The sequence below is a fragment of the Sylvia atricapilla genome, chromosome 3, assembly GCF_009819655.1.
Source record: "Sylvia atricapilla isolate bSylAtr1 chromosome 3, bSylAtr1.pri, whole genome shotgun sequence".
Taxonomy (NCBI): domain Eukaryota; kingdom Metazoa; phylum Chordata; class Aves; order Passeriformes; family Sylviidae; genus Sylvia; species Sylvia atricapilla.
The window spans coordinates 32,402,793-32,415,649 of record NC_089142.1 but is presented as its reverse complement, the minus strand read 5'-3'; the positions used below and the strand labels follow the sequence as shown (position 1 = coordinate 32,415,649).

The 12,857-nt window shown below is 35.7% G+C and overlaps 1 protein-coding gene across 1 annotated transcript in view; it reads left to right on the top strand.

The window, feature by feature from the left end:
- Positions 1-12,857, top strand: part of PHIP (pleckstrin homology domain interacting protein) — a 107,014-nt gene that overhangs the window by 32,636 nt on the left and 61,521 nt on the right. Inside the window, exons 10-15 of the mRNA XM_066315049.1 lie at positions 426-496; positions 1,266-1,366; positions 1,484-1,524; positions 2,618-2,716; positions 4,995-5,148; positions 6,101-6,235. Of these exons, the coding sequence (XP_066171146.1) occupies positions 426-496; positions 1,266-1,366; positions 1,484-1,524; positions 2,618-2,716; positions 4,995-5,148; positions 6,101-6,235 (601 nt within the window). The remainder of the gene's footprint in view (positions 1-425; positions 497-1,265; positions 1,367-1,483; positions 1,525-2,617; positions 2,717-4,994; positions 5,149-6,100; positions 6,236-12,857) is intronic.

The following is a 12,857-nucleotide window of genomic DNA, read 5'->3' as shown; positions in this document are numbered from 1 at the left end:
AATTTATTTGACATCCTTGTTTATAAAGAACACCCAGGTCTGTTTCTCTCTTGTAAAAGCAAGCATATGCCACAGGAGAAAACCAGTACACCAAGCAGTTTAAAACTGAACATCATGGGAAGCTGGCTCTATTCTGCCCTGCTGATAACTTCAGGAGAATGTTTTGTATAGCATTATCACAAGGGAATGGGATTTAAGTTATGTTACAACTCTCCTTGATGCATGGATTACTTAGTCCATCTGGATGTCTTAGTTTCCTAAAGATCAGATCATGAAGCGTAGTCACACAAAATTGTTTATAAATGGGCAGCCATCTGTTCCTTCATATTTAATTTTATCCTTCTGTCCTTTATTTCTAAGATACTGACTTATTTTTTGAAATCTTATTAGGAAATTATTTAACTGGTGTTTTTTTTAATTTGTAGTCCAAGGCCAACGAAGTTTACAGAACGTCCTCGACCTGGAGTCCAAATGATCTGTTCTTCTTTTAGTGCTGGTAAAAGACTCTTTTCCCTCCTCTCCTTGTATCAGTGTACGAAGTCATTTGAAGTGTAGAATAAAGTACAGTACAGTTACTGTAGCATATTTCTTTTTAATAAGCCATTTTTGAGTTTAAGTGGCTGTTAAATAAACCCCAGAAATTTAAAATAGAAATTTAGAATTTATGCACTAATACTTGCTGCTACAGAAATTCCTACAAACCGTTGAACATGCAATGTTGTAAATAAGTCTCTTGTGACTGCAAGTCTTTTCAGGACAAGTTAGATATATACCTTTTTCTCAGAATAATTAGCAGAGTCAGCTTTATCTGAGCTGTAATATATGGGGAAGGGGTGATTACAGAGTTCTCACGGTCTGGGTTTCATTGATTCTAGAGGTGGTAACTGAAGAATGCTACATAAGTAATTGGATAAAATATCAAAATGTACGGGAGTTCTGGTTCCATTTGATTTTTTTTTTTTTTAAGAGGGAGGCTTTGAAGGGCTTAGTTGAAAGCAAATTACTCTGGTTAGCTAATGTTTCTGATACATCTGCTGATGCGTATTTACTGACAAGAAGTGTGAGCTAATTCACCTCCAGTTAAACTTTGGAGTTTCTAAATGTTGTTTTGACTTAAGGTCAGTTACAGGCATAGTTGAAATGAGATCTACAACTATCAATTTCAGAGAATAAATTGAAATATTTGAAGTTACATCCCTTTGAAAATTCTGTGATAACAGTAGGTTGCCCTTTTTTTTAAAGACTTATCTGTTTGTTTTTCTCAGGTGGAATGTTTTTGGCCACTGGGAGTACAGATCACATCATTAGGGTTTATTTCTTTGGATCAGGTCAGCCAGAGAAGATATCAGAGTTGGAGTTTCATACTGTAAATACATTTTTTTTTAAATTACATATGTTCTTGATTAAAGTAATAATTTGGATAAAAGGGGATAATTTGGAGAAATTTGATTTCTTTTTTCTTTTTCTGCTTTTTTTTATATAGGACAAAGTTGACAGCATTCAGTTTTCTAATAGTAGTAGCAGGTAAGCACACTATTCAGAGCTAGCTTTTTGACCTTGTAGACATTTTTAAATACCAGCTTCCAGAGGTAGTTATTAATAAAAGAGCTTTGTTTTGAGTTTCATCCAGTAAAATTGTCTATGACTATTGGAGTCTCACTGTTTCTTTTTAATGGTTCTGCTTAGTTTCACAGTTGTTTTCATCGTAATGATTGAAATATTTTGAATTTGCTAGAATTATGGGTATAAAAATACTTGAAACTTCTTCCCAAAAAATTGGTGGTTTTATATATATAGTCACATATCAAATACATATACTTTTAGATATATTTTAATGTGTAAACCTTTTTTCAGTTAAGTGACTGCTGCATATAGAGAAATTATCAAACTAGATCTAACAACATTTTGTTTAGATAGCCTAATGCTTTTTTTTAATGTTTCATTTCAAGTTCTGGATGTTGGATATGAAGGGTTCTGAAGAAAAGAGTTTGGTTTATTATGAAGCATGTGACACTTTGACTTATTTGATGTTCTAATGGACACTTTTTTCATGGTACAAATATTTGTAAACCAAGCTTCACCCACCTCTTTCTCCTCCTCCTACCCCAGAACCTCTAAAAAGGAGAATAAAAGGATGGGAGAGAAACTCAGGCTGGGAAACAGTTCTTCATATGAATATCATAATACTTAACTCAGTATACAATGCTAACTTATTTGGAATAAGTTTTGTTTTAAATCGTGTCTGTACTTCTTCTGGTAGGGCTCTCCTCTTGACCTGGTGTGGTAGGATCAGTCCCTTGGAATGTTCATTGGATTGTGGTGTCCCTCTGCCACTGCAGTGTAATAACGCAGCAAGGTGCACCAAAGGTCATAGAACAGTTAGTTTGGAAGGGGCTCAGGATAGAGAAGCAGGTTTGACTTTTTGGAAACCTAAAATTTTTTTGCTGGTATGAGAAGTGTTTTTAACCTCAAGCCACTTGTACAATCTGACACTGTTTGGATTTCTTACTCATACTTTCTGTTTTGGAATTCTTAATTCTGTGACTTTAATTTTCAGGTGTCTTTTCTGTACAGATCTGCCTTTGATCTCTGAGTAACCTTTTCCCCCTTTTGTTAGATTTGTGAGTGGAAGCCGTGATGGAACAGCACGAATCTGGCAATTTAAGCGAAGAGAATGGAAAAGCATTTTGTTAGACATGGCTACTCGCCCAGCAGGGTAAGTGATGTAAAATGTTCTGCTATCACATAGATTCTTGAGGGCCTTTGTTATAATTTGCTGACTTACTAAAATTTTTTTTTAAAAAAGATAGTGAGAGAAAAGAAAAAGAGAAGGCTTAAATTATTACTGTGTAAATGCACAGTATGCTTATCTAGCTCTTGAAATCCAATGAAAATAAATCTTTGACCACATATCCAGCTGTGGAAATTAGCTTGTCCTGATAATAGTGCCACTAGTATTTTGATTAGATTAAAAGAATAAAAGATAATCAAAACCTACTGAAGGTCAAATTTATATGGTTTTTACATAGACATTTATTTCTGGAGCAAGAAAACCAGGGCAGATCTCTTCTTGAGACTGCTTGCATTTTAGCAATATTTACAGATACTGTGGAGTGTGCATGCCCAGAAAAGCAGTATTGGATCCTTTTCATACAGCATACTAGAGCAAAGAAATTGCTGCTCTGTAATGGTTTTTCATTTGTTAAAACAATCTGAGAGTTTTACAAGTGTTTGTAGGTATGGGAAACATCTGTACACTAGAACAAGCAACGAAAGAGGCTTGAAGATGGCGAATGACTTAGTAGAAATTATGCCTTGCACCTTTTTATTTTGGCATGAAGATGTTTTCCAGTTGACATAAATTAAAAATATTTGTAACAGGTTTAAGGGATAAATCTTTTTCCCCTTACTGTTCATACTGAGTGCTTTGAAGGATACTTGGTAGAAAAAAACCTATAATAGTTTCAGGAGTAATCTTTTGAAAGATATCTAGGAGACCAAGAGAGGGTTGGAGGAGAAGGCTAAATAAGCTGTAATTTAGTTAGATGTTAAGATCAGACATTATCTTGTCAATTATGGACAGATGCAACAAAACATAGGTATCAAACTGTTGGACAAGAGTGGATAAAACACCGGTACTTTGATAACAGACTGAGTTACTGTCAGTAAAAATTCTCAATTTTAACTGATACAGGGCAAAAGAGGAGTGGCGGCTTCTTCATTGTGGTCATAAATGCTGAATTTATCTGAGAAACTGAAATACTCATTTTGGTAAAGCACCTATAGCAAAATTCTGTTTAATCCTTGTGATGAGAAGAATAAGTGCAGTTCCAAATTTGATCTTTTCTGCACAAGAACAGTTGTATCAAAAGAAAATGAAATTGCTGCACTGAAAGGAAAGAGTGAATTCAGCTTATAAAGCCTCCCGGGTTCTGCATTGAGCTAGAAGGGAATTTGGCTTTAACTACATTTTCTATTATTGAGTTTTACAATACATACTATTGTGCAATGTGTTTTAGTACTTACTATATGGAAGATTCTGTATTTTGTCTGCCTACTTAGTGGTAATATGCTATTGTTGCGTTTAGTTGATGCTTTCATAGACGTAAATGTGCTAGAGAATTCAAGAGTGATTAGTCTTTAAATCACACTGCCAAAAATGTAATTTCTGAGTATTCTGATAGATTATATAATAGATTACTATTGTTTGAGTTTCATGCAAGATTAAATGCCATTATTACCAATAGTAAAGTAATCTCAGGGTAGTGGTGTAGTACTCAATATTGCCTGAGAATTTAGATAATTTAAATGAATAGAATACTTTTCTCCATATTGAGAGCTACTTACTAAAGATATTCTTTTGGACAACTTATTGTTACTTGGTTGATTAATTTGGATTTTTGTTCTTTAGATGTCACAAAAAATACTGTAGATATCAATTTAAGTAAGTTAGATCGTGTATCAGTGTTGCCTCAAGTTTGCCTGTTTTTCACTTTTTGCATTTTGTTCTCACGCAGCGTCAAGTAAACTATGTATATTATTAGAATTGTTTACATTCTTCCTCTCTAGGAGGAGAATGATGATTGATGGTGATGGTCACCAACGAGGTCGAAGAGGTGGCTACCTGTGTAGCCAATCTTGGCCTGTCTGTAAATTTGTATATATATAGAGTCAGAAAAATAAAGTAGAGGCTCTCCTGCTTGACCTCCTGCTGGCCTGCGTCGTCCTTTCGTGCTCCTAGCAGCAGCCGCACGTGTGACCCTCCGTCACATATCAGAGGGCATTTTCTGGATGATCCTTTAGTCATTGTTTAAGTATCTACAATTCTTTGATTGTATGTGCTGCATTATAGAAAACATCTTTAATTTCTCTGGTTTCTTGAAGAAATATTCTTAAAAATACAGCAAAATACAGAAGTATTTTCACTTGCTAGTAGTGTTAAACTGTTTTGGCAAGGTAGGATTATACTGAAACTTTTTACTCTTTTGTTTTAGACAAAGTTTTCAAGGAGTTGAAGATAAAATCACAAAGCTGAAAGTGACCATGGTGGCATGGGACCGCCATGACAACTCTGTTATAACTGCAGTTAATAATATGACTCTGAAAGTCTGGAATTCTTTCACTGGCCAACTCATTCACATTCTCATGGTAAGGTGTACTATTTTGATTTATCGAGATTTTTGAATGCAAAATTTATTTATGCATCAACAACATTCCTCCTTATATGTTTTTTCCTGTCTGAAAATCACCATGACAAATGTTTGCAGATAATTGAAGAAGTGTAATAGAGATGTCTAACACCTGCTTATTAGAAAATAAAAACTTCAAGTTGCAAATAACCACTGCTGTTCAAGATGTTTGAAACTAAGTTTGGACATTTTGGGTGTTTTGGGTTTTTTTTAACAGAGTTCTATCTTGAAGGAGAGAAGGAAACATTGGTGTTTTAATCTTTATTTAATGTGATGTTTTGAAATACAGTTAATGGGTAATTTTGCCCTCTTTAACCAGAGACACTTCTGCAACTTAATCATTCTGTGAGAACAAAAAATTGGTCTTCTAGCTAAAACAAATCAACAGTTTTACTAATGTCTGACACTTCTTTTGTGATTGAGAAAATGGCTAACTCTAGGTTAACCTTGATACTCTGCTTAGAGATGGAAATATTTTAAGCAAATCTCTAAAATATAGCATTAATTTTGAAAATGTTATTCTCTAACTTTAAGTTATATATTTCATTCTTTACGAGTTTAAATTAGATTTCTAACTGATACTCTGCTGAAAAAAAAAATAAATCTGTGGAGTATTAAAACCCCAAGATACCAAGTGTTGTGGACACTAATCTTTTTAAAATCCTGGTGAAAGTATTGAGACTTGTAAAGTATTTGTGAAAGTGGCATACTTGACATACTACTTAGGAAGGTGAAATTGCAACTGGAAAGAAAGGAGTGTAATCCACTGGTACCAGAAATAAAAAAAAGCGTGGATAAAGTAGTTTTTTGTTGGGTATTTTTATAGGTTAATGTGGCAGCTGCTAGTGTTACCACGTTGAGTCCTTGGTGAGACAATACTCTTTTACATTCTGCTTTGTCTTTATTTTCAGGGACATGAAGATGAAGTGTTTGTGCTTGAACCTCATCCGTTTGATCCAAGAGTTCTCTTCTCTGCTGGACATGATGGAAATGTCATAGTTTGGGATTTGGCAAGAGGGGTCAAAATCCGGTCTTACTTCAACATGGTAATTATTGTGCTTTACACAGATATGTCATAGCAATTATTCTAAACCTTCTGCTTTTAGTACATTCTTACGTAGGCCATCTTGAAGTATGATTTCCGTGTAGAGCAAGGTCCTGCATCTGGTGAAGTCACGAGAAATTCCTTTTCAGTTCAGTGGGGTGAAGAGTAAATCTGTAAAATGTTAGAATTTGTTTCTTTGCCTATATTTCATCATGCTTTATTTCTATATGCTTGGTCCACACAAAATTGGAATGTTAGTTACATTGTCAGAGGTTATGAGTAAGAGACAGGGTACAAAGACCCTCCTTTAGTGCTCTTTTTCCTGCCTGGGGAGCCAAGGTGGAACTTGGTTTATTTTTGCATTACTAATTCTTAATCTGGCTAAAGCTGTTCAGGAGTCTCCTGATCTCGTACAAGGTTGTTGTACGTTGCCTTGGCCCACTGGATGGAATACTGTCAGCCTTTCTGTGTAGAGCTCCTCCACGTGCAGGTTTCAAATTTGGTCTGTTCCGCACTCAACTAATTCTCCTGCAAGATGAGTGCAATAGGTGTTTTCATCTGTTTCTTGATATTAAATGGGTCTTTGTATGTATCTTTTTCCTCAAAAAGATAATGATATATTGTGCAATTCAGACTTTGTCTTATGGACAAAATTAAAAAAGCCTTTGTAGAATATCCACAATCATTTGGAATGCTTGAGAGTAGGCAAATGGGCTTCAGCTGTCGTGGAATGGCAGTCTTGGAAATCAGCATAAAGAAAGATCATCTGAAGAAGAGACCTACCACAGATATATTTACAAAACGATAAGGAACATTTAGAAATGAACGCAAGCCAAGAAGGTCACTGAACCTAAAGAAAGGTTTTGAGATGTGCAGTACAATAGAGTTCATAAGCTCTTTGAGAAAATCCAGCCAGTTTTAATCAGAGAGTGCAATCTAGATCCCTTCAGCAATGACTTAGGTTGAGTAGTGTTCTTTCTGCAGTGATTTCTGAAACTGAGCTTATGAAGGATCCAAGACAACATATTGGAGCTATGAGCACAAATCTTCATTACTTGGTGTTATTCACTGTTGCCAGTTCAGACGTATGTTCTCATTGCATGGTTAGCTTGCATTTCCAGTTCTACTTACAATGGATGTATGATGGGTTTTGTGGAGTTTATGTCAAAAGAGGCTGAGCTCGTCTGCTCTTTTTAAGCCAAGTCCATTTAAGAGCTATCAGAATCTAAATTACAGGTGTCTGTGATATTAGGCAGCCTCCGAAAGACTGAAATACTTATTTCAAGAGTGCCATGCAACATAAACACCTAAAAAAGATAGTAGTCACATACATTTTAAGATCTTTGGAGTCAGAGAAATTTGTAGACAATCAGAAGATCTCAGCAGCTAGTAATCTGTGCTTTGTTCTAGAAATTTCTTTTATGAGAAAGTCTGCCTGCTATGTGAGGTGAGGGGAATTGTAAATCTGGCAATCTCTTTGTCCCAACCCAAAGAATTGCCCCGTCTGAGCCAGGTATGCAAGAGAAGCATCTCTATGGATTGAATATTTCACCAGCCAGTCTTTTGTGTTTGATGCTTCGAAAGATAGAGGTGGATATTAGAAGTTTTCTTAGGTGATAGGTGGCAGGCAGAGGACATTGTGCGGTCACCTCTGTAGAGCTGCAAAGGCAAAGTGTTGTCTGGTTTACTACAGTGGGGTAAATGAATTCATACAGAGCTGCTAGTCTTCTCTGTTTCCTAAAGGGCAAATCAAATGGCAAATGTCTGTTTTACAGTTCAAGAATCTCTCATTATCATTGCTTGGTCTGTGGTACAAGAAGTAGCACTTGGTGGCTTTCCCTTAACAAGAGTTCCATAAAAAACACTGCAGACCTTGGGAGCATTGATTGAATTAGCAAAATCATAGATAACTGTTGGCCTAATGTTAGTGCAGTCAGGTATTTCTATCCTAGATGAATTGATTTGTACATCTAAAGTCTTGTGGCAAATCCCTAAAGTAGAGTTAGGTATTTTTAAATTACTTTTCATCCTGCCCCAAATTACTTCATCGTCAACATAAAAAAAACCCCACAGAAACCAAAAAACAACCGCCCCAAAACCCTCAAAACAAAATCAAACCAAACCAACAGCCCCTCCCCCCGAAAAAAAACAACCCAAACCAAAAACTCCAAGGGAAGCAAGCAGTGTCAAACAGTTTGAAACTTAATTCTTTTATCTAGTCAGTGAATATGAGATTGCAAAGAAAATCATAGTAACAAAAAATACTGTTTGTTTTGTATTTAACTTGAACTTTGATTCCTCCATTTATTTTGTTCCTTGCTGGTTGCAGTTTGGTCCCACTAGCTGACTGGTGGTCCTGCAGAACATTCTTTCCCAGGTCTTTTAAACTGAAGACTTTTTATTAAATCAATTGTCATAATTTTGGTTAATTTGAAGCATCTTTGGTATGTGTGAAGCATTTTGGGTCTGTTTTAAGCATCTTTGGTCTGTTTGCCAGATTTTGGTCTTTATCATTATTAGTAATCTCAACCCCATAAATTAATGTCGCATGGCTTTACTCTCAGTAAGTATATATGCTTTATATATTACATGTTTTCACCTGTAGTCTTCATTTCATTTGGTCTAGCTGTGTAACTATTGCATAACTTGGTGTCAGAGTCCATGGACATTCAGAAGTGGTTTGATTCAGTGACTTAAGTCACCTACACTCAGGCAATGTATTCAATATGCCAGAGAGTGAAAATTGCCATAGAAGTATCAAGAGTGTGAGACTGTTGAAGCATTTTAGGCAATTATGAGATTCAGCAAGTAAGTCTTAAGATGGTTTTGAATTGCATGTGCAGATACAGGTATTTGGTTTTTGGCCTGTATCGTATTCATACCAGTCCTGAGGTACAAAGAAGCATTCTGAAGAAACAGGCTAATAAATCTTAAGTGATTCCTTTAGCCGACTGTTTCAGAGCTTATGTATTTCACAAAAATAGTTTTGTTGCTACAGAAGAACATCATGGACTCTTGTAAATGTTTAAATTGAAGTTAATTTTGCTGAAGTTTTTATGAGCTAAAGGTATTTTGGTGGATGATCCAGGTGAAAAAATACACTGAATGGTGGGCTGTCTGGTGAAAGCAGCTGCATGATAATGTACATAAAGATATATTTGAAATGCAGTTCCTTACTGAAAGCTGCAATGAGGCATCTGGATCCCTTGTGTGGCAAGGCACCTTCCCAGCAAATGAGGGAAATCCCTGCTTTCCTAAAGGAGTCTACAGGAGCGGGTTGCACTCAATTTTTTTGATTAATTTAGCTTGTTAGAGTTAGAAAATGGTACACTTAGATTCTGTTCTGTCCTCACGAGTAAAGCACTCAACATTTGCCAGTTGTTACTCAGGACAGTGTGTTGGCTATAAATGCCCTAGACAGGACTTCTTCCCAGTTTTCCCAAGTTGTGCCACTATGGAGAAATGTGAATTTGTAGCTTGTGGGTTAGGCACTAGCTAGTTTTCTTGAGTATACAAGTCATGTTCTAGGTAAACTAGAAAGTGGTAGAAATTTTTTGTCTTTAGGCAAGCTTTTGTATTTGCAGGATTAATTTTCTGTCAGGTCATAACTAGAAGGTGTACAACACTCAGTTCTTGTCATAGCATTGGTTTTCTTTCAGGTGTTCCCACTAATTTATTTCCTAATAGGTCTGATGTTGTTGGTTTGTTAGGAATGCCAGGGTTAGCACTTGGATGGTATGTGCTGCAGCTTAGCCCTTAGGCTTTAGATAGAAGTTTCTCAATGTTGAGAACATATGAAGGCCAAAAAAGAAAACTACAGGGACTTAATATTTCAGATCTGACTGGAGATATCCAGTAATGTCAGGTGGATGCATGGGTATTTGTTTGGTTTGGTGATGGGCTTTTTGTTCGTGGTGTAATTTAGACATTAAGTATTGGTGTTCCTTGAGTCTGACCCTAAGTACATTTGTAGTGTTACAATGCTGCCCTTGATTTTTAGTTTTTGGACTTAGGCAGTTTTGCTAAAGCACAATTTTCCTCTAAGCAGAACCTCTTGGGGATGGGCTCTGCTGACTCAGACTGCTTGCAAAAAGCATTTTTTTCTGGGGCCTTTGAGTATAGGTTTGTCCTGTGATAAAGCTGATAGTTCTTGTCCTGTGAGTGGACTGCTCTGTAAAAGAATATTAAAAGAAATTTCCTAAAGATTTTAGGATATGTACAGGCCTGCAGTTCCATTCTTTCTCCTTTTTGTTGTTGTTGGTTGGTTGGTTGGGGTTTTTTGGTTTTTTTTTTTTGTTAGTTTGTTTGTTTGCTTGAGGAGTTTTAATTTTTTTAATTTGTTCTAAATTTTTTTAAAATAATTTGGTTTATAGCTTAGCTCTATGAACAGTTGCAGAAACATACAGTGACTTCTGTTACATTAAAGTATATTTTTGAAAGTATGAAGCTATACTACTGTATAGCAAGAATGAAAGATTAGGGGGGAGAGCAGGCATTTTTACAGTTTTTGTTACTGTAGAACAGTGGAATTCTTACTGTATCTTTGAATGCCATTGCTTTGCCTGAATCTGATAGATGGCTAGGCAGATTCTGTAAGCAGGCATTGCAATTACTGAAACAGAAAGCCTGTATTTTAATTGATAAAGACAAGCCTTATGATGTTTAAGAAATCTTTGTTTAATGTAGAAATTAATCAAGTGGGAATATTGAAGGCTTTAAAGAAAAAAATATTCTCCTCCTGGAGATCAGATTTCAAAAAAATACCCAAAGAGAACCGACAACAAAAGATCTTTAAGGACTAGATGTTGTTCTTCTGTCTTATTTGACTCCCATTATGAGTTGTTTCTTTGAGAAGTCAGGCTCAGCTGTAGCCAGCATTCAGCCTTCTTGTGTCTGACATGTGTACCTTGGGTGCCTCCTGTGTGCCTCACAGCCTGTCAAGGTCAGCCTTTTGCTTATTTGTGACCTTAATGTATTCCTAGCTGTGTTTGTTGGGATTGATTCTTGTGACATTACCTTAGTGCTGAGAGTCTTTCTGAGCACTGTTGTGTGTCAGGGTATCCTTAACATGCTCTGGGGGGTAATTCTGGAACTCCCTTGGAACTCGAGGCTAAGATGGCCTTAGTTCTTTCATCATATTGTGAGGAATGCTTTGAAATACTGATACAAAAAAAAAATCTTTTTTTAGAATTTAGTATTAAATTCACATATCTGAAGACCTTCAAAATCCTCCTACCTTTGTGACTAGCTAACTTGCTGGAAGGCTAGGCCACCTTAGCCTTCAACACTTATACATCACAATATGTGTATCTCTTAACTGTTGAGAATTGTATGATGAGTTTTTTTTCTCAATGCCAAAGCTTGTTTTATGAGAGCATATAGAAGTGCCAAAGGTATGTTTTAGAAATGCATTACAATTTGAACTCTTAACTAGTCATTTGAAGCAACCTTCTGATTCTTTTGGAGGAGGAGGAAGAAAAAGAAAAAATTCTAAAAGTTTTGAAACTGGCTCTTCTCCTTTCCCACCTTCAGCTTCCTTTGAAATGACAAGTAACTCAGTTATATTTGTGAAAGAAAAGCTTTAATCTCCCCCAGAAACACCACTGTTCTCCTCTGTGTAAATGCTTACTCTTCACTTAATAAATGCTGTTTGCCCTAGAAACCATATTGGTAGTTCAAAAATAGCAGTATAACACTTAGTGCTTGAATTGGTGTTTGTCCCACTTTTATGGAAATGGTCAGGACAAAGAAATAAAACAAAATATACCATTAGAATTGCAAGGCCAGAGGGGCAGGCTGCCTGTTGCATTGTTACTGGAAAAGATAGAGGCCACAGTTTCGTTTTTTGGCTGTTGTTAAAAAAACTCTGATCTTGGAGATAAGATGCTCTTTCACTGAGACCTAGAAGGACAACAATGTCTTTGATAGCTGTAGTTGGTGTAAGATAGGATGAGGCTTCTTACAGGTGCCAGGAAAGAAAAGATAGTTGTTTTTTTTTTAAACTGGGGCATATTTTTTTCTAAATCTCTGTATTAGAATCCTAACTGTTTTCTTTGTTTCTAAGCAGTCTTCTGTTAGATGTAAATGATGACTAGTCCTACACTTTCATTACACTTTCATTTAAAATGTATTACTAACCTCTTATGTAAATAGACATTGCATCCACGACTAGAAAGCTTGTGACTTGTGATTTACATGTGTTCTTTGCAATGTGGTTTAATTTTCAACAGATTATGAAACCTAGACCTTAATATGAACATTTGAAAAATAAAGTAAGGATTTACATACTTTTGTGTTTAGCTTGAAAAAAGGGTTGATAGCTTATTCAAAGATTTGGTTACCGTGATGAGAATAGTTTTCTCCCATATGTGTCAAAAACCACATTGAAGGAGGTACAATATAAGCAGCTGAATTGAAAAGTGACAGTTTTCTAGTAAGTTAAAGTTTTGCAGTTACAATTTTTGTATAAATTTACCATCACTTTTTTTTTGTCCAGCTTAATTTAAAATTGTCAGCCCAGAAGCAAATTACTTAAAATTTTAGCATAAAGTCTGGATTTAACTGCATTAACAAAGATATGTTTGTTTTTCGATTTTTTTTTTCTTCTAAATTAAAATCATGAC